At 42.7% G+C, this 27,994-nt stretch overlaps 3 protein-coding genes and 1 pseudogene across 6 annotated transcripts; 3 read left to right on the top strand and 1 right to left on the bottom strand.

Annotated features, from left to right (window-relative positions):
* Nucleotides 1-505: 505 nt before the first annotated feature.
* On the top strand, nt 506-3,075 carry LOC133887718 (actin-related protein 6-like; annotated as a pseudogene).
* An 8,236-nt stretch (nt 3,076-11,311) lies between these two features.
* LOC133909753 (rab escort protein 1-like) lies at nt 11,312-15,814 on the top strand. Of its 4 annotated transcripts, none has more exons than XM_062352332.1 (10): nt 11,312-12,152; nt 12,234-12,356; nt 12,547-12,646; nt 12,933-12,977; nt 13,295-13,511; nt 13,616-13,691; nt 13,837-14,032; nt 14,174-14,254; nt 14,653-14,758; nt 15,441-15,814. In XM_062352332.1, exons 1-9 carry the CDS (start codon nt 11,419-11,421, stop codon nt 14,740-14,742), a joined length of 1,662 nt encoding a protein of 553 aa, XP_062208316.1. In that variant the 5' UTR covers nt 11,312-11,418; the 3' UTR covers nt 14,743-14,758; nt 15,441-15,814. The 4 variants fall into 4 exon arrangements, with proteins under 4 accessions (XP_062208316.1, XP_062208296.1, XP_062208304.1 ...); XM_062352312.1 differs by having other exon boundaries at nt 15,438-15,814; XM_062352320.1 differs by having other exon boundaries at nt 15,418-15,814.
* A 931-nt stretch (nt 15,815-16,745) lies between these two features.
* Nucleotides 16,746-24,915, top strand: LOC133909783 (uncharacterized). The gene is made up of 8 exons (XM_062352343.1): nt 16,746-17,121; nt 17,386-17,563; nt 17,751-17,930; nt 21,345-21,425; nt 21,537-21,700; nt 23,302-23,438; nt 24,329-24,444; nt 24,525-24,915. The coding sequence occupies exons 1-8, from the start codon at nt 16,880-16,882 to the stop codon at nt 24,771-24,773; spliced, it is 1,347 nt and encodes a 448-aa protein (XP_062208327.1). The 5' UTR covers nt 16,746-16,879; the 3' UTR covers nt 24,774-24,915.
* On the bottom strand, nt 24,883-27,846 carry LOC133909795 (Holliday junction resolvase MOC1, chloroplastic-like). Its single transcript, XM_062352351.1, has 6 exons — nt 27,337-27,846; nt 27,144-27,249; nt 26,931-26,983; nt 26,436-26,567; nt 25,771-25,843; nt 24,883-25,328 (listed from the first exon to the last, which is right to left on the bottom strand). Exons 1-6 carry the CDS (start codon nt 27,757-27,759, stop codon nt 25,246-25,248), a joined length of 870 nt encoding a protein of 289 aa, XP_062208335.1. The 5' UTR covers nt 27,760-27,846; the 3' UTR covers nt 24,883-25,245.
* Between the last annotated feature and the right edge of the window lie 148 nt (nt 27,847-27,994).

Below are 27,994 nucleotides of genomic sequence, written 5' to 3'. Positions count from 1 at the left end.
CTCATTCCTCGTGCGAAGCTTCTGCCGCATCCTCACCGGTGAGGAGCACCCGCTGTCGCTTCCTCCCTCTCCCTCTCCTTCCAAACCTTTTTCTCTAAACTTTTGTTCCAGATCTGGATAGGGGCAAGCTTCGCAAGAGAGACACCACCGGCCAAGTCCACTCCGGCGCGCCGCCCAACCACAAACTCCGGTGATGACTGACAAGCCCCGGCGCGCCGGTGTCGCATCCTCTCTCGGGTGACAGACTGACAACCCCTCGGGCTTCTCGGGTGATAGGCCGTGGCCATCCGCACCCTCCCTTACAATGCTCAACCAAACAAACTATGTGATTTGCTTAATCTGTTACCATTAGCACTGCTTTCAAATCCCATTTGTGTTTGCATTTACAGCGCACAACCAAACACCACCTAAGTCTCCCCTCGACCTGAGCAAGTGTCACCGAATATGCAGAGTGGATTGTAAGCGGTTGACCATTTTGCGGTGAAAATTAAGAATTTTGCGTTATAGGCAGTTCATTTGGAACTAGATAATTCAGTAAAGTCCTGTTGGTCCAGAGGTACAATCTGTTCTTGGAACAATATTGGTTGCATCGGGCTCTTTTTAGGATCTATCATCGCTTTTTCTGGATGTTATGCTTTGGTAATTGTCGGCTCTATGTTCAAATAGCTCCATTCTGCTATGCTGCAATATAGAGTTGTGTGGAGGAAATTATATTAGATTGTTCTTTCCATGTTGCACTCGAGCAACTAACCATGTTATCCACACAACTTATCCATACCTTGATATCTATGTAGGATGAATTTTGTGCAGTTTTGACCAGTTCACCATTTTTACCCCCTTATTTTGTATGTAGGATCCATCGTACATTAAAGTATACCATTTGGGTTTGCATTGGCATAAGTGCAGGCTAGAGGACAGAAGTGGGGGGATATCTAATGACAGGCGGATCAACTGTGGTAGTGATAGACAATTGGGGTGGTCTTCTGAAGGCTGGTTTCGGTGGGGACAAGGATCCAATTGCTATTGTCCCCAACTGTATGGCCAAGCCCTCTAGTGCCAATACAAATTCCAAGAGAATGGCTTGTGGCTGACCAGCTGCAGGCCGAAGATGTCGACGTGACTGGTATGATGTTGAAGCGTCCTATTGATCGTGGCTATCTTATCAATACTGAGGTGCAGAGGGAGGTGTGGGAACGGGTTCTGCGAAACCTGTTGCAGGTGGATCCTAACAACTCATCCTTGTTACTGGTGGAGCCCATGTTCAATCCTCCAGCACTGCAGCATGCAACTGATGAGCTTGTGTTTGAGGAGTTTCGATTCAACTCTCTTTGCGTTGCAGACGCCCCTTCACTTGTACATCTCTATGAGGCCAACCGCCAACCGACACTCTTTCGTGCCCAATGCAACCTTGTTATTGACAGTGGCTTCTCCTTCACCCATGCATCCCCTGTGCTTCAGAACTTCACACTGAATTATGGTGCGCGGTGCATGGACCTTGGCGGCAAGGCCCTTACAAACTATCTCAAGGAGCTTATCTCATATCGTTCCCTTAATGTCATGGATGAAACTCTCCTCATTGATGATGCAAAGGAAAAGCTATGCTTTGTCTCCCTTGATGTCCCTGGTGATCTGCACCTTGCCAGGTCTGCTACCTTCCTCACCAGTCATAGATATATCATATTCTCACTTCTCGTTTTTGTTTGTTCATGATTGATTTTTCTGGTGTAGCCAATTTAACTAGATGTGCTGACATTTTTAGCTAAAAGAAAAAAACAGTATTTTGCTTGTGTGTGCATGAGAGGGACCTAACATTTTTAGCTGACAATTAGATATAGGCACCACAAGCATAAATTGTATGAAGTGTTGCTCTAGAGCTAAACACAGATCATGACATTGAGCTAATTTCAAGAATGCAAACTTTTTCTCTGGTGAAAGACAAAAAAACTTAGCATATAAGAGCTTTAAGTCCTATACTTGAAGTATGAAGTATGAACTACTTCACTAGAATATTACTAAGGCCTATGTTTGACTGTTTTCTCCAGAAAGTTCTTTAGAAGTGTCTTCATAAAGCACAGTGAATTTTACAATGCTAAGAGAACATGTTAGATGCCATGGGATGTTGCTAGAAAATGTTACTAAGGGATATATTTCTTTGCTAAAAAGTTGCTTAGAAATATCTTTACTGTAATGGAAAATGGTAGCACACTTAGCAGGAGTTTGTTGTACAGAATATTTGTTTATGTTTGACTGAGAAGATTTGATGATGAAAGGTTGGTCATTTGTGGTTTGAGTATTAGGCTGTGATCTTAATATTTGGCTATAGTAATTAATGTTGTATGCAATTGTATCAAATTATAATTTTCAGAGCTGTAACTTGAAATGCACCACTTGGACTGCATATATCTATAGGATAAAAGGTGGTCTGGATTAGGCAAAGATTTGATGTTATCGTTACCTCATTCAAGTGGGATTGCTTGTTTAATACGGTGGAGGATGCTTACACATCTATGTTTCACTTCAAATTCTGATGATGCTGTCTAGTGTAGGTTATTGTGCATACCATGCCAAATACCTTTGCAGTATTTGTGCTATTTGATTTGATTACTCAATCTCTTAGCAACATGCTATGCATTTGCAGTTTATCATTTAAGGATAACCCTTTTAGATGTTCTTACATTCTTCCTGATGGCATAACACACAAGAAGGGATTTGTCAAGGACATGGATGAAGCCCTCAGATACTCTTCTCTGCCTGTGGATGGCGAATCGGATGGAAAAGACAATGGCATGGATACAAATAAGTTTGAGGATCGAAAAAAGCTAGAATTGAGTCAAAATGTAGCATACCAAGTTTTAATTGCATGTCTTATAGTTGGTATCATCTAATGGAGTTTTAACTGTGCAGGAATTTGTCTTGACCAATGAGAGGTTCCTTGTCCCATAGATGCTTTTTCATCCGATTGATCTTGGTTAGTGTCAATATCAAGTGTCCTGTATACTTTTGTCTAGTATTTGTGAGAACATGCAACTGATGTTGTCCTAGGTGACCAGAAAAGATCAGAAGCTAAATTGCTTTCTCAATGGCACTTATCAATTGTTATCTTTCTGAATCTGGTTAGGTATACCTGTTTTTTTCTCTGACCATGGTTTTCTGCATTCCAGAATACTTGTCAAATTGTTGGGTGATTATGCACATGTAGGATTGAGTTGCATGGACTAATGATTCAATGAGCAATGTTAACTTTATTGACTAGGGAGTTGTTCGAGTGATGACAACTTCTCCATTACATCAATTGTGTCATTTTTGTCTTACATCCTTGGAAGTAATCCAGCGAATCATGATTTGTTCAGTGGAGAAAAATGCAACAAAGAGAGGGACTAACAATTTGAACAAAAGAGGTGTGTGGGGGTAGTTGTACCACAAGATCAAGATTTTTGTGTTACAGTGTTGCCTCATTTGTGCTCCCAAATTTGGATTGGTAACATATTGCTATATATAGATATTAAATCTCTAAAGATCGTTAGAAAACAAAATTTCCTTTCTATCTCCACTCAGACGAAGCATGAATTTGTTTTTGATCAGGATAATTTGCCCTGTAACATATGAAAATGCAACACCTGTAACATGTCTAAGCTCAATGACTATACTAGGATAATAATCCTTGTGAGTTGTGACTGGCTCAGCAGTAGCAATCTCCATTGACCATGCATTATGTTTGTCTTCAGCTTGTTGAATTTCACTTTTATCATTTGTTCTTTTAATGGGGGCAAGGGTTAGGTGCGTGTATCATTTAAGCTCTTCATTGCTGCCATACTAATATCCAGTGTGCATGTTTGTAGGTATGAATCAAGCTGGGCTTGCTGAATGTATAGTTTGTGTTGTACAAGCCTGCCATCTGTATCTTCAACCTGTCCTTTTTGAGAGGTACCATTTATTAGGATATGTGTCTGTACCTATGTTGATATTTGAATATGCTATTAATGTTCACTTTTGTTGTGTTGATTCCAGCATCATCTTGACAGGTGGAAGTACCTTGTTCCCCCGATTCACTGAAAGGCTGCTATTTTGGGCGTTGTTATTTTGTGTGTTTGAGGTGGTCACTGAGATCTCGTAAACTGTATTGACAGGGGGAGGGAACTTCGGCCTCTTGTCCCTAACAACTACAAGGTGAAGATAATTCATCAAGCGAAGTATGTCCCCCCCCCCCCTTCTTTGTCTCGAGTCTCGCTTGCCCATGTATACGAATGCCATTAATGCCCTTTTACTTTGTCTAGCCCAATTCTTGGTGTCTGGAGAGGCGGATCTATTTTGGTGTCCAGCCCTGATTTTGAATCAATGTGCATTACAAGATCAGAGTATGAGGAGATGGGATCAGCACGGTGTCGACGAAGGTTTTTTCACTGAAGGGTCGGCAATAGCTTAGGAGAAGTGAATGTGGTTTGTAAATACCTTGCAGTGTGCCTTAGATCAGGTGTTTGGCAGTTAAGTCATATGCAGGCTAGATGTTTAGTTTACATTACAGTAGCTGAATGGAGCCTGAGGTTTCACGAAATCCTTCTTGCGGTTCAGTTTTGCACTAGATTTTAGGTGCTTGGCTGATTTGACAACTGTGGCTCGTGAGAGTTAGTTCGATCGATTGTGATTTGACATGAGAACTAAAATCTTGCGCTTCATGTTACTATGATAACCTACGAGTTATTTCTGTTGTTCGCATTTTGCAAGAAACTTTCTTTTTTGCCACTGAAAGGTACCGAGGTCCTGATACAGCACTAAAAAATTGTCAATCTATTCAATGGCACGGGTGGTGTTCAACAACTCTCTGCTGATGGAGCACCAGAGGAGGGAGGGATAGTCCACATGATAAGTAGTTTCTAAGTTGAAAAAACAAAGGAATTCTATATATTGGATGCTTTCAGTGCTTCCAGTTGATCTCTATAGAGAACCATCCTCTGGCTCTTCATTTAAGGCCATCTGAAAAAAAAAATAAGAAGGAGATGGTCCATCATCTCTGGCAATGAACTTTTAGGTTCAGAAGAACTCCAATTCCGTTAGCACTTGTTTGGTAGCCTAGATGGGGCCGGCCAGGCTCACTGCAGGGACATGGTGTTTGGTTGCTTGCTCGATTAGGCTCATTCGATACAAAATCAGTATTGAGTCTGGCTCTCTGGAAACGGATTTCATCTATGTTTCTCTCGAGCCAGGCTACACTAATGACATGATTAGCGTATAATTAGTGAGTATTAACTCATATCAGTACATTCTAAATTGGATTAAGACTGAATATGATAAATTAAGTATTATAGAATGTATTTATGTAAAATAAACATCATGTTAGCACTTGCTTTTTTATTTCAATCTCATGCAACATATACTCATGCTTGCAACCAAACACAATCTCTTCTCAGTCAAACTGAGCACATGCAGCGAACCAAACAAATAGCAAATGAGCCTGACTCACTAGATACGAGTCAGGCTAGGTCATGCGGGCAACCAAACGGGCCCTTAGCTTCTTGATGCTCTGGATTCCAAGAACTCTCTAAGCTCTGGCAGGTTATCTATAACCAATTGTTGAAGCTCTCGATGCAAAACATAAATAATCCAGCACCCATATATGACCTGTGGTATAGCTTGAGAGAGACAAGGCTCGGAAGCTTCCCTAGCACCTCCACCATCTATCTTGAGCATCACTATGCCGGAGTGATAGGATGGCTAAGTTGTTGAGGTCTGGAACCCCACCAAATGCAGGCCGGCTCTGAAGCAAGACATGGGGTGGGTCTAGGCGCTCCAAGAAGTCGAGTTGTCATGTCTCCTTACAGTCACCTCCATCGTGCATGGGCCATGGGTGCTGCTTGCGACATCTACAAAAGAAATCCTCTTCAGGGCTGCCATCTTGCTCAAGCCAGGTGGTAATATCACAGCCCTATCCTAGGCAAAATGCTTCACACACACACACACACACACACACACACACACACACACACACACACACACACACACACACACACACACACACACACACACACACACACTGTGCGTGCTTGTGTAATGGACCGACGTATGCAAATGATTCAGCTTTTGGAGCTGCGAGATGCTCCTGGGCATGTCTGGTAGTCACGAGATAAATGTGCCCCTAATGCTTAGATACCTCAATTGAGACAGTTTGCAGATGCCCTTTGAATCTTGATTTCCTAACCAGCAGCATCCTTCAAGATCTAGCACCCCTCAAAAGCTTCAATGATGCTCTCTGGTTTCTCTGTGCTGCCCAATAGGAGTACTATCAAAGAACGGACATGGGGCAAGCTTGTCCTGAAGAAAATCCTTGTCCTTTTTGCCAGGCTGGATGGAAGCCACCGAATGTCGTCATGCCCTACGACTGTGTTGTGCTGGGGGTTCCAAAGGAATGGAACCAAGTTCTCTTGGACAGCTTTGGAGGTGATGATTTCCAGCATTATGTCATGAACCTTCAAACTCCTGACCTCACTGCTGCTAGCGAGCTGTCCACGAGTCACAACGCTTCTACTCACAAACCCATCGAAACAACTCTAAGCGATCTCTTCCATGCTCAGACCATGCATTGGACTGATGAAGCCTTCCGCTGCCCATCTTCTGATCTCATGATCCTCTGGGAAAACACTTAGGTATAAGAAGCAAATCGCTGTAGATAAGGGAGAGTACCCTTCTCATTCCATCTAAAGTTGCGTTTGTTTGCAACTCAGAAGGGAGAGTCCCCCCCCCCCCCCGGGATTGTCCATGGAGCCTCCATCAGCGGTAGGGATGGGACAGAAAGCCCCTTTTGAGAAAGGGGAAGGTTCTGGGCATCGAGACTCGAACAAGATCAAGGAAATCAATGATCAGGTTTCCAAGGGGAAGAAGAAGAAGTTCATAATATGCTGTGAGATATGCGAGGGAGATCAATTTACTCCAAAGTGTCCATTACTTCGGGAGCCAAAACCAGTAGCAACATTTTGTGGGTTCCCTGGCGACAGCCTTGGCTTCTTTCTAATCCCATGCAATGGAGCTGTGAAGCCACCCAAACGCAAGTCTGCGACGACTCTGATCTGCATTACAGAGGGAAATGTGTACTGTGATTTAGTGCGGTAAGAGTTGGAGCGGCTCATTCCTGTTAAGTGGCAGCGGCAGGTGCACTAGCATGGAATGAACATGCATGTGGTTCCATTTCTATGCAAAGTTGAATTACAACGGATGATTTCAATAAAGTGAATTAAGATGGACAATGAGGAGGGTGTCACAGCTTTTGAGGAATGGGACCAAAAGATAGAACCCCAGGACTATCTACATAAGGTATGGGTTAAAGTATATGGAAGTGGCATTCGAGATCATGTCTTTTTTGCCGTTATGGGCAGTTGGAACCAGTTTGGGCTCCACGCAGAAGGTTGATATGGTTACCACTAGGAATACAGAGGTGGTCTGCATACTTGTGGTGGTGACGGATGCTAAACACATTCCAGACGCCATGGACATCATGGTTGATGATGGTTTCTATGAAATTTTCTTTTTAAGGTGGAGAAGGTCGTAGATGATGAGCACATGGATCATGATCTAATGTGAATGATCATAGGGATGAACAACAATAAAAGAGGAAGAAAATAATACGACTGATAGAGATCCACAAAGACCCAAAAATGTCTCAAGTGATGAGAAATCTTTGGAAACAAATTTTCTGATTTTCCAAAAATATTTAATAATTCCAAAAAATCATTTTCCAGAGAATATTCTAAGGAATATTATCTACCTTTTCTTTTTCTGATTTATTCTTCCAGAAGATCTTCTAAAGTCCATTTCTCCTCCGTTTCTACTCTGAATTCGACGATTCTTCCACCAAAATTCATCTAAATTCAAGATTTATCCATCTGCCAATTTCATAATTTCTATAGCTCTTTTGATTTTCGTTTGAGTTTATTTAAATTTGGTTGTATTTTGTCATAAGGATAAAATAACCTTTTAGCTCATACTGTAAATAGTTCAAAAGTAGATAAATGTGAATAATCATGTTTTAGGCTTAAATTTAAAATTTAGTTGGAATGAATAGTATCTTAATTAGGGTAGTTAGTGGATAAATGACTAGTGACTTGGTATACTTGCTAGATAATCATAAATTAGGAAGAGTAATAGGGTAAAAGGTTATCACGCATACACAGGAAACCTTAGTAGTCGCTTCACGACTAGTTAACCTAGAGAATCATGTTAAGATAAGTATAATGACTTTATCAATCTTTCTCTCTAGTCTATATAATAGTATAGAATAATAACTTAATCTGGTTCTCGCAAGATAACAACACCTAGTCATCATATTTCATATTCACATAGTAGTATATAACCAGGGTGTCCATTACATAAGTAACCCGGTAGCCTTTATCACAGCCAATTAACTAATAGAAACACCACAAGATAGGTATAATAATTTGACATCCTACCTAGAGACCATCGTACAACCACATGCCCTGTATGTGGTATGACTTAGCCTCACACCCCACTAGCTGAACTTGATATCCATTTGTAGGCTAATAGTGGCAATGGAAGCCATAAGAAGACTCGAGAAATCTAAGTGAAGTCCCATGATCTGGCTAGGAGACTCTAAGTGAGCCATGTTTATATGAGCCCCTAGTTTAGTGTCACATGGGTGGGTATCGTTGCGACAATCAGTGGGTACGAGACCTCATTATGCTAACTTAAACCACGATGGTGGAGAGAGGCTATGCATATTTTGTGGATAAACTGTATAACCTCTGCAGAGTGTAAATCTATCCATATAGCTATGGCCAAGGTCAAGGACGCCGCTATAATTCAGACTCAATGATTAACTTTATGGTGTGAGTACTCCTTGACGCGTGAGTGGGCTAAGTTCCCGAGTATTGAGCTATGTGCTCATGTATTGGTCTATGTGCTAGCGGGGTGGGTTAAGTGCCCTATTTTTGCATATACATCAGAATGGAGCCGTTAAATTGGTCCCTCATTGACTAGCTTAAAACTTGGGAACTGGCGGGATGTATCGTATCTTCCCCAGGGCCGACAACCTTAATTAATGACTAAATTTGACTCTTATGCAATGATTTTAAACTGCGGGTTACACCTAATCCCACTATATTTATTTTTTTCTACTTAAAACTAAAGCCCTATCAGCTTATCATTGATTTTACCCTTAAGCATATATTAAACCTCTTGAGTAGTATTAGGGCTTGCTAAGTACCTTCCGTACTAAAACTTGCTTGATGGATTCAGATGAGAAACTGAGCATGACTTTGGGTATGTTGATGAAACATAGAAGATTAAGGCTACGTCCGCACTTAAGTTGCTAGTGGCATTGAGCTTGTCGAGTTTTTCATTGTCGAGTTCTCCTTCGATTAAACGATTGGCCATGGACGTAAGGAATCCTGAGCCTCGAGACCGATGTATGGCTTTAATCAGGTAATATGTTTTATTTGAACTATGACTATGATGTTATTCTGTTCTAATCTATGAGTATCAGCTACTGATCTAGAGACTAATACATGAAGCATAAGGGAACCAGAAAACAGGGTCTGATAGCGGAGCTTGTCATATGACAACACACCTTCGTCGTGTATCGGGATCCTCTGACTTCACCGAAATGGCTGTGGACCGTTGGATCGCAAATGGATGAACCGGATTTTATACTACAGTGCACCATGAACAGTAAAATCGGTACAATAAACTAACAAAATTGCTGCAACGCTTTTACCACAGTAGTTGAAGTTATGCTGTTGTTCACCATCTGACATTTTACTATTCCTATATGATTTCACCATGGTAAAGTAAGAGGATTTCGATCCCTTCGTCGTTGGTGTCGAGCGAGATGAAGCGTAAAGAGGGAAGTTGGCAAGTGGGATATAAAGAAAGAGATGAGAGAGAAGGTTGCAGGTATAGCCGTGTGACCCTATGCATTTGCGGATCGATTGCTACTGCATCCGTCATACATTCGTTTAAGAGAGAGAGAGGGAGTGAGGGGTAGTGCACTTTGACTTAGGCACAAGAATTAAGTAAAGAGTAAGATAATCATACTATTTTTCAGTTAATGATGTACTAGTTCTTTTAAGTATTATACACTCTCCCTCTTTCTCGTTACCTAGGACAATTAAGTAAAGGTAAAACAGAAAATAGTATGAAAAGATGCCTCGAATGTATAGAACGATTTATATTTTGCATATGGTGGAGAAGTATAAAAAGACTTATATTTTGTATATAACTTTTTTTTCTGCAGACTCTACTGCATTATCTGATCTTATTGGCATCTTTTGTCTCATGTACATACACAGTTACATGTGTGCACGATGTAATCATTAACTCTTACATTGTTGAATGCAAAAGGGACCGAGTTTTTGCTCGGTTGCCATAGGGTGCTGTCAAACATCACGCTCGTCCGTATTCGAACTCTGACCAACCCATTCTTAGGTGAACGCCAGAGCTCCTGACATAATTTAAAGAAAAGAAAATTATTGACTGCAAAATAAGTCTCTATTGACTATTATACCAGAGCTCCTGACGCCAGAGCACGTTGTAGAAACAATATTTTTAATGTGACATTGCATTAAAGAAAAGAATCAATTAACAAATCAATCTCTATTGACTATTATACCATATTGCCATCAATTTGAGGCCTGAGGGGTCACAGCAAATGACCTGCGGAGGCCTTTTGGGCTTGCGGAGGCTGACGATCAGCACGAAGCAGCGGTCAGTCATGGGCCCGTGCAATTGTGCAATCGTGGTCGAGAGAACGCAGACAGAAGCCGATATGCGACTTGATGGATGGGTTTGTACTTTGTAGAGAATTATATATTTTTTAATTCTGGAATTTGCAAATATATACGTTCATGTTGAAAATTTACACAACTATATTTCTAGTGTCCGTCCAACCAGCGACAAGAACCTGTCGCATATATTCTCTTCTGATGGAACGAACTGCGCCCGCACAGTTTTAGCTGTGCAGCTTGGATTTTAGAGCCATTCCATATTGTTGGCTCCGTGTCGGAGCGAGATGAACAGTAGAAACTATGCCAGTATAGTTGGCTCCCGAGATGAACAGTAGAAACTATAAGTATGTTATCGTCCGTTGGATGGTAATATGTATATAGATGTGTAAATTTTCAAAACGGACGTATATATATATTTGCAAAATTCAGAATTAAAAAAAGAAATATATAAAAAATTTGTGGGCCTGGACGCTTGTGACATTCATTGTGTGCGATACGTGACACAGACTTATGACTATTGGGCTGGATGGGCCGGATAGGTATGGTCCAGTACACCACGGTCTCTGCAGACCACCTTGTCCTGCCAGGCGAGCGAGCACGGCAGCGGCCGTCTCAATAGGACTGAGTCCGAGCTCGTGTGCGTCGGTGCGTGTGCGCAGCACTCTGCTGATCCCTAGATTCGCCGGCGAGCATGGCGGACGATCCCACCGCCACCTCCTCCGCCGGGGACCGCGGCGGAGACCTGCACGACTACCCCACCATCGATCCCACCTCGTTCGACGTGCTCATCTGCGGCACCGGCCTCCCGGAGTCCGTGCTTGCCGCCGCCTGCGCTGCCGCCGGGAAGACCGTCCTCCACGTAGACCCCAACCCGTTCTACGGCTCCCTCTACTCCTCCCTCCCGCTCCCCTCCCTCCCCTCATTCCTCTCCCCCTCCCCGCCCTCGACCGCGGCCGCCGCCTCCTCCGGTTCGCACACCGTCGTCGATCTCCACCGCCGCAGCATCTACTCCGAGGTCGAGACCTCGGGGGCGGCACCGGAGCGGTCGAGGCGCTTTACGGTCGACCTGGTCGGCCCCAGGGTGCTATACTGCGCCGACGAGGCCGTGGACCTTCTCCTGAGATCGGGGGGCAGCCACCATGTGGAATTCAAGAGCGTGGAGGGGGGAAGCCTCCTCTACTGGGAGGGCTGTCTCTACCCGGTGCCGGACTCGCGGCAGGCCATCTTCAAGGACGCCACCCTCAAGCTTAAGGAGAAGAACGTCCTGTTCAGGTTCTTCAAGCTTGTGCAGGCGCACATTGCTGCCTCATCTTCTGGCGATGAGGCGTTAGAGGGCGATGCTTCTGCTAAGATAACCGAGGAGGACCTGGACCTCCCCTTCATCGAGTACCTCAAGAAGCAGCAGCTTTCACCCAAGATGAGAGCGTATGTCTGTTCTAGACTTGTCAGCTAATACCTCTATTTTTAGTAATGTGACTAAGAGTGGTCTCTGCGCCTTGTTTACAGGGTTGTGTTATATGCAATTGCGATGGCAGATTATGACCAAGATGGCGCTGACTCTTGTGAGAAATTGCTGACGACGAGAGAGGGAATCCAGACCATTGCTCTGTACTCTTCATCCATTGGGAGGTCAGTTAGCTTGCTTGAACCTTTCCTTCTCCACTTTGGAAAGCCATATATTCTGTGATGTAAATGCCTTGTTGAATAATCATTGACTTTCATTTAGCTCTAGAGATATATGTAGTCTAACATGTAAATTTTGAAAGTACCTTGCCTCGGTGCTAAAATTTTACATCTGCTTGTATTTTTATCAAACCAGGTTTGCTAATGCAGAAGGTGCTTTCATTTATCCTATGTATGGGCATGGTGAGCTACCTCAAGCTTTCTGCCGATGTGCTGCTGTTAAGGGTGCCCTATATGTAAGATGATCTTCACAAGTATATTTGGCAATGATTTTTACCGTCTAGCTTTGGTTATTATTTCTTTGATAGTCATGTGATTGTAGCATCTTTTATCCCAATGATCTTAATCGATATCTTGCAATCGGATTGCAACCCAAGCATTTGGTTTTAGTGATGTGATAGGCCATGGGTTTGGCATCTCTCTTCTGGAATGTCTTGCTGCGCCTTCTTTATTTCTTCTTCTTTTAAATAACTTGTGCCAATTTTTTCATACTTAGGCTTAGCTATATCTTTTGCTGTTCAGGTGCTGCGGATGCCAGTGGCTGCACTTCTTATGGATGAGGTTGAGGTATGACAAAAAACTATGTTCTATGCTGGCCATGTTCCTGCAACTATTTGTGTCTGATGTAGTCAATCACACACTGGATCCTTTTGAATTTCTTCCTTATTTGAGACATCTTTTCATGGATAGCTTCTATTTCCATGTGTGCGTTAACAATTGAGCTATACTCGGATGTTACATTAATATAGATCAGCGGTGGTTTCCATTATTTATTTTACTGTGGCAATGCATGCATGCTTTACTTGTGGATCTGAGCTACCAATTCTTTATTTTTTACAATTTCTACATTAATAAGTTGAAATGGTTTATATTCTCTTGATCAGGACAAGAAGCATTTTGTAGGTGCCAGATTGGCATCAGGCCAGGATATTTTGTGCCAGCAGTTGATACTTGACCCGTCATACAAAATTCCTACCTTGGATATGCCATGTGATGGTTCAGACTCAAACTTGCCAAGAAAAGTTGCAAGGGGAATATGCATAATTAGCAAGTCCGTGAAACAGGATTCATCAAATGTTCTGGTTGTTTTCCCACCAAAATGTAAGAACTGCTATTCCTTTACGAGTGTTTATGCTGGGTCTCGTTGATGTAGCCATTATGGTGCTATGGTTCTCTTCTTTGACATAATTTCTGCCCTCATTTAGCACTAGAAGAGCAGCAGGTTGCAGCTGTTCGGGTTCTTCAGTTGAGCAGCAATCTAGCAGTATGCCCTCCTGGAATGTAAGTTATTTATCTTATCATCATATAATGCAACACTCGCAGTTTTAGCATGCACTTGCTATGTCTACCCCCAGGAATCATTGTGTTCGAAATTACCATATAATGTAGGCGATTAACTTACCTCACTAGCCAATCTCACTTGCAGGTTTATGGCATATCTGTCTTCTCCCTGTGCTGATGCCTCTGCTGGAAAGCAATGCATAGAAAAAGCAATACATGTTCTTTTCAGCCATCAGGCTTCAGATGGTTCGGAAGGCCACCTGGAGACAACTAGCGAAAACAATGAGGATGTGAAGCCAACACTAATTTGGAGCTGTGTATATGTTCAAGAGATTACACAGGTGCATTCTCTTTTTATTATCAATATGGACTGCATTCATGTTAGTCTCAGTACTGGTAAACACATTTGCTGTTCACTTGTTCAGTGTACATATATAAGTTTCTTTATTAAAAACATTCGCTGTCCTGTCTTGCACTATCAGGGAACATCTAGTTCTTTATTGTCGTGCCCCATGCCTGATGAAAATCTGGACTACAGAAATATACTGGAATCAACAAAAAAGGTATTGCATCCTGTGATGTTGCATTTTCTTTTTAATGCTGCACGTACATGAGAAAGTAGGTCAGAAACAGCTAATTGTGGATCTTTCAGAAGTCAGAATTGTTCGTGTCAGTATCAGATGGTTTATTTTTACCTTCTTTCGCATTGAAGGAGCAACTTTTGTATACATGTAGTCCTGGTGCAAATTTTTTCCGTTATTGTAACCATCAAGTGATCAACTGTTCTCCCGAATGTGCGTCACTAGTAGTCTAGTACACTGTGTTTGAGATAGCTTTAGAATAGTTGACGCTTCATTTACATCACTAGCTTTGGCCAGCATAATATATTGACATGTTAAATCACATGGAATATAATTAGTCCTCCACCTGATGAATTTGTTTTATGGTTCTTGTATTGCAGTTATTTGCAGATATTTGTCCTAATGAAGAATTCTTGCCTAGAAAGTCTGCTCCTGTATATGCTGATGATGACTCTGATTCTGGGGAGTAAAACCATCTATCTAGAGGTACCAAAATTTTTGCATATGGAACTTGCACTATTTGCTCATATTTTAACTCATTGCGTATGAAAAATATCAAAATCTATGCACATGGGACCGCACTGTTGGCTCATATGCAACACATTGCAAATGCATATGGAAATATCAGTATCTTGCATTTTTTGCACATATTACCTCATTTCTCATTAAAATATAAAAAATCTTAGCATGCTGAACTTGTGCTGTTTGCTGATATTTATGAAATCATCACCAACTTTAAATTTGTGAAATCTAAATATTTGGACAATTTTCTTCCTGTTGAACACCTGTTTGATTGATGAACAAAAAAGAATGGAGGAGAGAGGAAGTACCAGGGAAGCTCTGTTATGGAAAAGGAGTTGAACCAAATATCAGGGAACACATACCTGTCTGCTGCTGATGCGTCTACTTAAAATTTAAAGCATATATATTGGATATGTACCGAATGACCATACATTCAGTGGCACTGCAATACTGACAAAGGCTTGGCTGCCTTGAATTTTTGTTTATTTTCTTGATAACAAGTCCATCACCAATGCAAAATAAGAAAGGCTGTATGCTTCCAACTAAGAATTGACAAAATATGCATGCATTCTTTGTAGGAATCATATCTTTGTGTCCTAAGTATTTCTTGCTAGTTATGATAGGATTTGGCATTTTGCTACAGAAGATACATGAAGACATCGCCCTCCATCTTACGGCGTACCTTGAAGTTGAGAGTACAAAGGAGCTTTGCTGAGCAGCTGTGCCCCTTTTGCAATGTCCAGGTGGGTGCTGGCAGGAATGCAGTTGTCCTTGGCGTTTGATACTTGGATACATATTTTCCACATGCTCGGTGCAAATGGGTTGCTTCTTCCGTAGTTGTATGGATTCTTGCAACACTTCTTGTACACATGATCAGAGTTCACAGGATAACACGGAACACATGCTGAGAGAAAGAAAAAGGATATTCAAAATACATTTTCTTTTTTCCCGAGGGGAGTTAAACTGCCGAGAAAGGTTCATGATGTGGTGTATAGGATGTACATTCTCAGATTGCCTTCCTTTTTGGGTGTTTTCAGACGAACTTTGGGGCCTGTAGAATCCTCACCTTGCGCAGTTGGTCGCTTTGTTCGATGCTTGAATATACCTTGACGGATCAATCGGCGTTCTCCTTTGTTGAGATTTGACAAATACTCCATGTAGTCACGAATACTTGCTTTGAACAAGATCCGATCAAAATTTTGAATCTTCCAAACTATTTAGTTTGGAAATATGAAATCTTATGCATAGATTTAACTTGAAAAAAAAATCATTTCATAATCTTATAAATTTATTAGATTTCTAAATATATTCTAGTAAAAATAGTGATTAAAGTACAAGACCTCGTCAAGTCCCGATCAACAGTCACAAGCAATTACTTACCGGAGGCTACAGTATTGAGAATTGGATCCAAATAAGATATTGAATCCCACAATAACGCGAATCGCGGAGCGATAGGACTAGTCTTCAGAGCTGGAAGGAGCAAAGTAATAGTTGGCACTTACTATGAGAAATTGCAACCTACAATTTACGAAGGATCCGCGACAAGCATTTTATTTGGACACCTGAGTCTTAATTTCTTTTGCCCTATTTCAAATGGTATTTCACGTGTTTGATATTTTATTTTACTGAATCAGACTTAAAAAACAAAAATACATAAATAAATAGCAATTATTCATACAAATTTGAATTTTTTTATCCATACAAATATCCTCTCAGAAATAATCTAAGCAAGCACTCCACTCAATCGGCAGCTCTTGGCTAGCTCGGCCGCACCTGTGCTGGTCTGCCGGAGCACAAGAAGCAACAGCTAAAGAGCCGATGCCAATAAAGAAACACGAGGCTAGGTTTGGATTTGGATGGACTAGCAACAAAATTGTGAAGGGTTTCGATATCTTCTTATCTTGTCCAGCTAGATTTAGATTCCACGTCATGGGATGAAGGCACGTGCTTTTTCTTTTTTCCTTTTTTTTTGGGGGGGAGAGAGCGAGAAGGTGCAGACTTGCTTCTTCCACCCGAACTCGCGCGAGAGAGGCGCCCAGTGTTCAGCTGAGCCCGCACTGCTCCGCGCGGCGTGGCACGGGCACGATGCTGGCGGCGTCCAGGGTCTGGTCTGCTAGGCTCGCGTCGTCGCTATCTCCACCCGCTTCCCCGCAAGCCTGCTCGCCTGCTGCTGCCTCCGCGTTGGCGGCGGCAAGCGCCACCGTGAAGGGCTCCGGGATGCGGGCTCCTCCCGCTGGCGGCGACGCACGGCCCGGCGCAGGGTTCGGCGAGACGGGGAGTGGCGCGACCGACGCGGCGCTGCCTTGCAGTTCGTCCGGCGATTCAAGGTGAGCATCAGAATTCAGACCCGCAAGCTGAGATTGGGATAGTGGCATTGATTGATCTCGTGACCAGTTGCCTCAAGTGTTATCAACTGATCTGACTAGCTGGATTGATTAGTTCCCTTTCGAGGAATCAGTTTTCCAATCATTGCTGAATTTCTAACCCACTTCCTGCAGGAATGAAATGCACCGTAATTTCTGAGAAATCGAAACAGTTCATCCCTCATAATTATTTCCTTGAGCTAAACTTTTACCTTTTGTTTATGATAGGGAAGATTATCCCTTGAGTAGACTCGCATATCAAAGGCAGCCGGTGCCATATTGGGGCAACGTGTCTGGTGGTGTGAGCAGTCATGTTTTTGGAGCAAGTTATTCCTTACAGAATCAACAAAGTTACAGATATTTTTCATCTTCTTCTGATCCAGAGAGGAGATGGAGTGGAAGCAAGGTGTGTAGAGGTATCTGTGCCTATAGTGGTTTGCTTACCGGTCTTATAGACTACCGAGATCATTTGACTATGTTTTAAGATACTTACGAAACAACTTGATATGTTTACCATATACATTTCAATGATCGTTGTAGAAATTCAAAATACAAGTGCGTGTCAACTTGATATGTTAATGCCATGTTTCCAGATTATGTATGATCTGCCTAGGAGTGTAAAAATTGTGGAGGTTGGGCCACGAGATGGACTACAAAATGAAAAAGACACTGTACCAACACCTGTAAAGATCGAGCTCATACGAAGACTGGCCACCTCTGGATTATCTGTTGTTGAGGCAACCAGTTTTGTATCTCCAAAATGGGTACCACAGGTAAAATTCTTTATACAAGATCTGGGGTTTGCACAAATTAGCCATTTGTTTCTTCTGCATCTCACATACAAATTGATCAGGATCCCCATTCATAACTTGTTTTTTTCTTCAATATATAATTGATTTCCATGAATACAGAAGGACCAAGTCTTTTTAGTCATCCTTTTGATATATTTGTTGCTAGATATGTTGTACAGTACTACATAGTTGTAAAACAATAAATGCTTCATTAGCCCGTTCATCGTCAACATGATTCTCTTGTGCCAAGATATTATAATACTTTCATATATCTCTTCCATAGTAGTAAAGTTTCCCCCCTAAATACAAGTAGTAAAGTATTTGTATTTTACGAATTGAAAGTGGAAAAATGGTGAGATTGTGCACATTCAGAACAATCATTTGGATAAGTTCTGAGTCTTTTACTTTGTCGATATGAGTGGGCACATAACCTTACTCCTTGATTGGAGCTTGACCATCATGGAAATTTGTTAGTAATACAAAACTGATGTCATTTCAGTTTCACCAGAAGATTGCTGCAATATGATAGTAAGTCTAGGAATATGTGGATCCTTGGCAGGATTGTACCACTATCTAAAGGTTCAGTGGAACGTGTGATGTGTGTTAGATATATATATTGCACTATGTAACATTCCTAGTCTATAAGGGGTTGCTTGCATATTGTCATCTGTATATGCGTATATATACTGGTTCATAGCCTCCAGGAAATACAAGTTGCTATTCCTAATAGTATTAGAGCTAGGTTTCTTTTAGATCGCAGTAACTCGTCCAACCTAGATCTAATTCACCCCTCCTGACGGTTTTATCCGACTCGTCAGCTTCCTCCTCGTCGGCGTTCTTCCCCCACCTCACCGCTGCCTCTCGTTGGCTTCCTCCTCGTCGATCGGCCGCTGCTTGACGCCTCAGTTTGTCGCTAGCTGACACCTCTCTGACGCGCTGCTCGGCCAAATCCCCCCGCCTGCGCTCGGATTCGAGCCTGCTCTGGCCGGTGCGCCCGCCTCTCGCTTGGATTTAGCGCCTCCTTCCGGCGTCGCCCCGCCTCTGCCCGGCACCGCCCCATCCAACGGCGCTCCGGTGCGTCGCCCTGTCTTGCATGCCACCAGTCTAGTCTCTGGCGCCGCCGGTCCGGACTCTGGTGCCCGCCCCTCCCTCCGTCCCTCTCCATTGGACCGAGTCCGATTCAGGTTGACTTGGTTGAGTTGGTTTTGACTCGATGAAAAGCGAAAGGCAAAAAGCAAAAAAAAAAAAAAAACATTGCAGCAGCTTGCTGCTATCTTTGCTCTCTTGCCGTCGACTGCCACTCCCCTTTGCGCTCTCACCTTCGCTTGTCACGCTCTCGCTATTGCTCGCCGCTACCTTCACGTTCTTGCTGTCGACCGCCGCTCTCCTTTGCGTTTTCGCCATCGTTCGTCACCTCTTCAAGATGTCGTCGAGCACTATTTCAGTTCTTCAGTGCTTAGTGATCTTTGATGGTGCCAACTATCAGGACTTCGTGCAGCATATGCGCGTTCGCATGCGCGGTCTTCGTCTTTGGGGTGTTCTATGTGGCGATGTTCCTTGTTTGCCTTCCCTGGAGCTCGTAGTCAGACTCTTATTCTCTTGTATGCTGATGATATGATCATTACATAAGATGATTCTAAGTATATTGTCTTTGTGAAGACTCGTCTCAATGACCAGTTTCTTATGTCCGATTTTAGTCCTCTTCGCTACTTTCTTGGCATTGAGATTTCTTCCACCTTTAAGGGTTTCTTTCTGTCCCAAGAGAAGTATATTCAGGATCTTCTTCATCGTGTTTCTCTCATTGATGAACGTACTGTTGAGACTCCTATGGAGCTTAATCTTAACCTTCGGTCCACTGATGGTGAGCCTCTTGCGGACCCCACTCGCTACTGTCATCTAGTTGGGAGTCTTGTTTACCTTGGTGTCACTCGTTCTAACATTTCTCATGTAGCGCACATCATCAATCAGTTTGTTTCCGCTCCTATTCAGCTCCACTATAGTCATCTCTTACGTGTTTTGCGCTATCTTCGTGGGACTATCTCTCGTTGTCTCTTCTTTCCACGCTCTAGCTCTCTACAATTTTGTGCTTATTCTGATGCTACTTGGACTAGCGATCCTTCTGATCCTCGATATATTTCTGTTTACTGTGTTTTCCTTAGTGGTTCTCTCATTGCATAGAAGACTAAAAAATAGACTGCAATTTCTCGTTCTAGTGCAGAGGCTGAGTTACGGGCCATAGCACTATTGACAACAGAGCTTGGTTACGACGGTTACTTGAGGATTTTGGTGTTTCTTCTCCTGCATCTACTCCTCTTTACTCGGACAGTACAAGTGCTATCAGTATTGCTCGAGATCCGGTAAAGCATGAGCTCACTATGCATATTGGTATTGATGCTTCTTACACACGGACACGTGTACAGGATGAGGTGATTGCTCTTCAGTATGTTCTTTTCGAGCTTCAGTTCGCTGATTTCTTTACAAAGGCACAGAGTACAACTCAACATATGTTCTATCTCTCCAAACTCAGTGTGGTTGATCCCCTATGAGTTTGAGAGAGATGTTAGATATATATATTGCACCGCTTAGTCTATAAAGAGTTTCTTACATATTGCCACCTGTACATGTATAAATATAATAGCTTAGGGCCTCCAGTGAATACAAGTTGCTATTCCTAACAATGTGTAAGCCATGACCGGGAAAACAGTTGGTGCAGTGGATCCACAGAACCTCTAGATCTTTGTTTCTTCAGAACAAATATTCCTCTAATACAGTAATCATTTGTTCAAACAATTGTCTGTTGCAAAGGTTCATTGATAAATAACTTCACCAGTTTGATTTGATTCTGTTTATATTGCATTGTTGGATATTGTTCCTGTTGTCTGGGCACAGTACACTGAGATGAATTTGAGTGTCCAACACCCAGTAAGTTAGACTTGCAGACTCTTGCATACTTTTCAAGGAACTAACTAAATAGAGGAAATGTAGCAAAGATGACACAAGCTCTGTATTTGTTCTGAAAATAAGAATAGTTTGAGTTTGACATTAAGTTTCTGGCACTATATGTTCTGAAAATGAACAAATAGTTTCACTGCACTATGAAAAGAACACTCGCAGTTAAGTTTCTGGCATACTAGTTTGTGATACATGTCCAATGTCACATAAAAGGATGGAAGTGGATTGCTGGATAATACTCCGCTAGACTTGGTTAACCATCCTTTTCATATTTTCGAACTTTGTAGTTTTTTATGTATTTTTCTTGCCAGCTTCTTAAGTTCTTCTAAGTTCTACCCGGCCCTTATTTCATTAAAATTACCTTTCTTTTGCTCATCCGTTAATTTACTGCCTGTCATGTCTTTACCATTCAGTTTCTCAACAATATGATGTTTGTTATTGTAGCTAGCTGATGCAAAAGATGTCATGGAAGCAGTTCGGAATATTGAGGGTGTACGCCTTCCTGTATTGACCCCAAACCTTAAGGTGAACTGTGTTGATTCAGATGGTCTTTTATTACAATTTGTATGTTTTATTACATATTGTACGTTTATCTCATTCAATATCTCGTTCATTCCATTGGTCATCACTCATCAGGGATTTGAGGCAGCTGTTGCAGCAGGTGCAAAAGAAATTGCAGTATTTGCGTCAGCTTCTGAAGGATTTTCCAAGTCAAACATAAACTGCACCATCAAAGAGAGCCTTGGTCGCTATAATGATGTTGCTCTTGCTGCAAAAAAGCAAGAGATTCCTGTCCGAGGGTGAGTTCGTTCACTTTTGCAACATCAAGTTTAATTATCCACATTTGCAAAATCTAGGATGTGTTTGTATAAGGTAAATAAACTCCAGGGATTTTATTTATTCTATTCAATTTGCAATCAACATACTGGTTACTTTTAGGATTGGCTCACTAGCTAGTGCGTACAATTTATTGTTTTCTGACTGGTAATACAATTACCAGATTTTTAATAAATTGATTACTGCAAAATACTGCATGCTACTCATTATGTAAACCAAATACTAACCTGAGGTCGAACTGGCTGATAGAACTATCACTTGCTTGGAAGAGACACATTGACATTGGTATCCAGTTAGTTGGCCGGCAGGAGACCCATGCTTAGTGTGTCACCCATTCTGGTTGTCTGGTTGAACCAAAGGCGCAGAAAAGCATTAGGGGAAGAAAAGAATTAGTTTCCTATTAGGTTTCGGCATAATTAATTTCCTTGTAAGATTCGGAATAATTGATTTCAGGACTAGAGTTCTATTCTATCTGTAAGCCAGTATAAATTGGAGTAGGTTTAGAGTTGGATTTGGAATAGGTTTAGAGTTAGTTTCGGTATAGGTTTAGATTTGGGTATCTATATAAAGAGAGCCTTATGGTGTAATCTGCAAGCAGAAATTAATCTAAAGTTTGGTTAGAGCCTGGAAGCCAGGGAGACCAAGTTATCTAATATTTGGTATCTAGAGACCTCTTGTTCCTCAGCTTGTTTCTGCACCGCCACCACCTTTGCTGCCCTTGTTCTGTTTCTGCGCTGCCACCGCTGCTGTTTTCCCGCGCCATACACCATTGCCGCTCCACCACCGCTACCTCGCACCGCCGCCGCTCCACCCGTCGCCAATCTGCACCTACATCATGAGGGATATCACCTCCAGCATTGCAGACCTCACCAAGATGATGGAATAGATCTTACAGAAGGTGACCACTCTTGAAGCCCAGGATGATTGGGAGAAGGGCATCAATACTTTGGGTATGGCTACTTCAGCCACTTCAAGCAACCCCAAAGGCAAATTCTTGCCTTCAGATGACCGCTGCACTCCTCACTTCTATAAGCTCACTTTTCCCACCTTCAATGGTGAGGATGATCCGCTACCATGGTTGAACTGTTGTACTCAATTCTTTCGTGGGCAACGCACGCCGCAGAACGAGAAGGTTTGGCTTGCCTCCTATCACATGACTGGTGATGCTCAGCAGTGGTACATGCAGTCCCTATATCACCTTCAGTCCCGCTAGCTAATGTAACTCATGATTTCAATCATTACTCAGTCTCCTACCTCTGTACTATGCACCTGTCGTCAGCAATGCTCATCCGTTGCTGACTGTGTTTTGTTTTTGCTACCTTTGCTAGTTTCTTGGCCAATGTTATACATTTTGATGTATCATAAGAAATTTTGATGAATTGCATGACATCTTTTTATTACAGGAGCAGTGATTGCTGTATGTTTTGATTTGTTAAGTTTGAACACGTTAGCTTGTAGTATTCACGTGGCTACTAGGTCACTGAAATAGTTAGTGATTGCTGGACATGTGCAGTTCTTTAGTGCTGAAGTTGATATAATGTTGCTCTATTTGGCAAGAGTGTAGGTATGTTTCTTGTGTGGTTGGATGCCCAGTAGAAGGACCGGTACCACCTTCAAACGTAGCTTATGTTGCCAAGGAGCTTTATGACATGGGCTGCTATGAGGTTTCACTTGGTGATACTATTGGAGTTGGTACGCCAGGTGATGTTAAACTCTACTTTTACAACCGTGTTTTTGTTTCTGAGGAAATTCTAGAACTTAGTCTACTTCATTTGTTTTTTTTCTCGAACGCGCAGGAAAACTGCGTGTCATTTCATTAAAGAAGAAGAATAAAATTACAAATACAAAGCCAAAACAGCCAATCAAAAACAAATAAACGCACCACTCACAAAGGAAGAACGATCCTAACAAACCCCAGGAAGGGTCCTAGGCTACCCAGCCAACAAGTTTTGGAGCCCTGCCGCTCCAGCCATGCACCACATCACCCCCTCATCAGCAATCAACCTCAAAAGCCCTGCCAGATTAGGCGAGTCCCCATTGAAAACACAAGCATTGCGATGCTTCCAAATCTCCCAAGCAACAAGGATGATGAGGGTATTAAGACCCTTTCTTTTTTGCTTGTCGACCAACTTGAGCGTCCGGCCCCACCAATTAGAAAAAGAAGCCAATCCAGGCTGATGTGAGATGGATTGCATCCCCACCTTCGCAAGAACAGCAGCCCAGACCTGTCGAGCAAACACACAAGAGACCTGTCTGGAGTTTCGAGATACTTAATGGCATAATTCTTTTTCATATTGTCGTCAGACAAACAGCGATTTCTTTTGGTACGATGCTAATCTGTTTCAGCGAATCCTTATATAAATAAAAAATGAAAAATCTGGCCCCTACTATAATTTAAAGATAGATTCATTTCTAGAGCAGCATCACTTGAAAAAACATCGAAGGAGACCACCAACTTCATGTGGACACCAAACTTGGTTTTATGTCAAATCATGTTTAGTTATTTATCTTGATTCCCCTTTTCCAGCTAACACAGACCCACAGTAGCCTTTTGAAGATCTGAGCAATTTTATCTTGTTCTATCTATCCAGGCACTGTTGTCCCAATGCTCGAGGCCGTTACCTCCGTCGTTCCTGTGGAGAAGCTTGCGGTCCACTTCCACGATACCTACGGCCAATCTCTCTCAAATATCCTCATCTCTCTCCAGGTAACAATGCTCTGAGGCACCGAGCAAAACACTACACAAACAAAAATGACTCTGTGATCACATGCTCTCTGCTTAATCAGATGGGTGTTAGCGTCGTGGACTCCTCCGTCGCCGGCCTTGGCGGCTGCCCATACGCAAAGGGCGCATCGGGCAATGTGGCAACCGAGGATGTTGTGTACATGCTGAACGGGCTGGGAATCAGGACGGGCGTCGACCTGGGCAAGGTGATGGCAGCCGGCGAGTTCATCTGCAAGCACCTGGGACGCCAGTCTGGATCCAAGGCAGCGATGGCTCTGACCAAGGTTACCGCGAGCGCTTCAAAGCTTTGAGGCAAAGAGTAGTTGATGCTACATCATAGTAGCATCTAATTTCTATGTTTCTTAAATCCCCTATTGCAGATAATAGCTGTAAAAATGACAGTACCAAGATGACAACAAATAAGCAGAGAAGTGCTACCCTGACTGTGACATACATTAAGGTGCCAAATTGCTACCTTTGTTCATCTAGCAAAATAAGTGCAAGATTGCCAGCCATATCAAGCTAACGAAACGAGAAGTGACCACTTCGAATTGGTACATGTTTACAACATTGGTGTCTCATCTACACTAGCCTGATAACACTCAAAGCACAGTGGTACATCTCTTGCATTCCAAGAAAGCCAAATGGGGCAGGCATGATCTATGTTCCAGTTTTGCTGACTTGATACATTATGTGCTTGATGAAACCTCCTACGCGAACCAAATTATTTGCAGTAACGTCAATATATAAAATTGACAAGTCAATCGGCAACTACCATCAATGTCAAGTTGGGGTTTTGCTGAACTTCCCTGATGGTAGCATAAGGCCTTTCCCGTAGGCCGCTAACAGAAGGGCCTCAGCTCGGCCTACATAAGAATGACAAACACATCACCAACCTCAGTTGAACTATACAAGTATATTGCCATCTACTCTGTCGACGAGTCCTTGAGTAAAATGTATCAAGCTAAATAAGCTAGCCAGTAGTAAAAAGCTTATATAACTCATCTGTGTGGTGCATAAATTGACACAGTACACAACCCTACCACTTTGCTGCAAATACTAGCTAATGCGCACTGCAAATCAGACCAGTTGTGGTTTGATTTTATTTTGTCAGTGCACCTTGCAAGACAGGCAGCATACAGAAAGGCAACATTTAAACCGCCTGTTTATGTCAAGTTTCTTACTTTCTTCCAACTGGTCAGGTAGAACTAGCATAAACAGAAAAGAGAGAAGCTAAAAATTATATTGGCAGGTGTCAAAACTACTGGAAGATAGGCAGTTACTCTTGCACATTAGTAAGATGCATACCGTGATGTTTTTTCAACTTCAGGGATAGAACCTTGTCAGGGAACAAGATTGATGCAGCTTGCCTGCTATCATCCTGCAAGAAATTATATAGTACAAACATAACAGAACTATGTTAGATCTGGAATTAGTAGAACATCAGATCAATGCTGGCAACAAGTAAACATTTGAGATGTAGGGGCAAAAATGTCTCAGATATTATTAAGTAGAGCAAAGTCAAATGACTTACAAAATTTTATTTGCTGTGTCTGACATCAATGTATGTCACTGCAGCAACCAATGGGTTGTACATAAATTTGATTTATTACTGCCTTCAGCTTGGATCCTACACCTCAAATCTAATCCAATGGCTTCTAAAACCCATTCCAACCCAAACTCTTCCATGCTAAACCATTCAAAATTAATAAAACCCATTCATTTTTTCTCAAAGTTTTAGTTATCCCACAACCAGGTTTATTCATTCATTTACCACATATCTTTATTGGTTCAAGTAGACATTTACTGCACAACCTTACTGACATCAATCAAAATAGCAATGGAAGGATACCTTGTTGGAGTTTCGGCATTAATCACAAGTTATAATTAGAAAAACAAACGAACTTTCTACCACAATTTGTAAATGAGAGGCATAAAGCCACTTTATGTTCCACGTAACAAGAGTCACAAACCTTTGGTGATTCACTTCGAGATAGCCCAAAGTAAGCCTTCCATGTTTGCGATGCAACTGGAACAACTGAAAACCCAGATGACACCAGAGAAGCAATCCACAAGCCATATGAAAAACCCGTGCTCCACCATCCCTGTATGATTTATTAACAAACATTCTGTTACAACATGCAACACATGAAATTTAAGTATTCACCAGCGTTACTAGATTCCATATTCAATAAAACTATGCAAGAATCACCCCAGAAACATGAGATACGCAAGACCAAGGACAGTGCTATAAGCTATCAGTCTGTTGCACCAAGTATATACACCAGGACAGTAATAAGACATAATAGAACAGAATAATCCTCAAACTACTCTCATAGGCGTTAACCAACGGCATAACTTCTCCAAGAATTGATTCAGAGAACATCAATTTACTAATTACAACAATCTTGAAAACAAGAACATTTATGTGCAGAGTACATGCTCTTTGGGGAGGACAAGAGACGGACCAGCTTTCCATCAGTTGGAAATGGACTTGACTTCTCAATGTATGCCGTAGTTCCTTCAAAATGGCAGAGAAGTACCATAATCAGAATACAGCTCTGTGTTTTCATATAGTAACATGTATAAAGAAGAATGTGATCATTAATCCACTATAACTATTGATTATTGAGTATATGAGTGACCATAGTGGCATTACGAGTGCTTCTAAGTTCAATTACCAGGAGGCGCTTTGAGGCCGCGTAGCAGTTGGATGATGGACTTTGTGTCCAGGCGCTTCCGGATGACCTCCGAGACCACAATGTGCACAAACGGGTTGTCAAACACCTGCAGGATTGAAATGCTTTTGCTCAACCACGCTTGCGCTGTACACACAAAATGCTAGCCCGATCCGAGCACGGCAGCCGGCCGAACCTGAGAGGAGCCGTCAGGCGAAAGGACGGCTATAGCGCCTCCAGTGTCAGGATCCACCCCAATCGCCCACCCAGTGGGGGCGGCGGCGGCGGCGGCGGCGGCGGCGGCGCCATCGTCGGTCGGGAGCAGCGAGAGGGAGGCGAGCCAGGGGTCCCTAGGCTCCGCCTCCGCCAGGAGCTTCGCCCGGGCCTTGGCACTCGCGCGGGACCTCGGGGTACGCGCGGCTGCTACGGGAGCGGGCGCGCGGCGGAAGCGGCAGCGGCGGGGTCGGAAGGGCGGGGAAAAGAAGGAGGCGGCAGCGGCAGCGGCAGCGCACCAGTGCGGCGCGGAGCGGCGGAGGGCGGCAGCTCGGAGCGCGTTCATGGGGTCTTGACTGGTGGCTGGTGCAGCGGCGGCCGATGCAGCTCCGGCCGCGGCTGCCATAATTCGAAAGGCTGGGGCGGGTTTTGCTTGTTTCGCCGCGGGGGATAAGGCGTCAGCAGGAGACGGACGGGACGAGCGTTTTTGCTCGCATAATTTTCGGTTTTTTTGCTATGTTTTTTCTCAAATTGCAATTTCAATTCTCTCAAAATTAGACTTTATTAAGAACTTAGGGCAAATTACCCTAGCTTGCAAGCTGTTTATGAATCTAACGAGCCGAGACTCAATAGGCTTTTTT

Source organism: Phragmites australis, chromosome 1 (genome assembly GCF_958298935.1).
Source record: "Phragmites australis chromosome 1, lpPhrAust1.1, whole genome shotgun sequence".
Classification (NCBI taxonomy): domain Eukaryota; kingdom Viridiplantae; phylum Streptophyta; class Magnoliopsida; order Poales; family Poaceae; genus Phragmites; species Phragmites australis.
The sequence above is the reverse complement of the archived record's forward strand: the minus strand, read 5'-3'. Positions and strand labels throughout refer to the sequence as shown.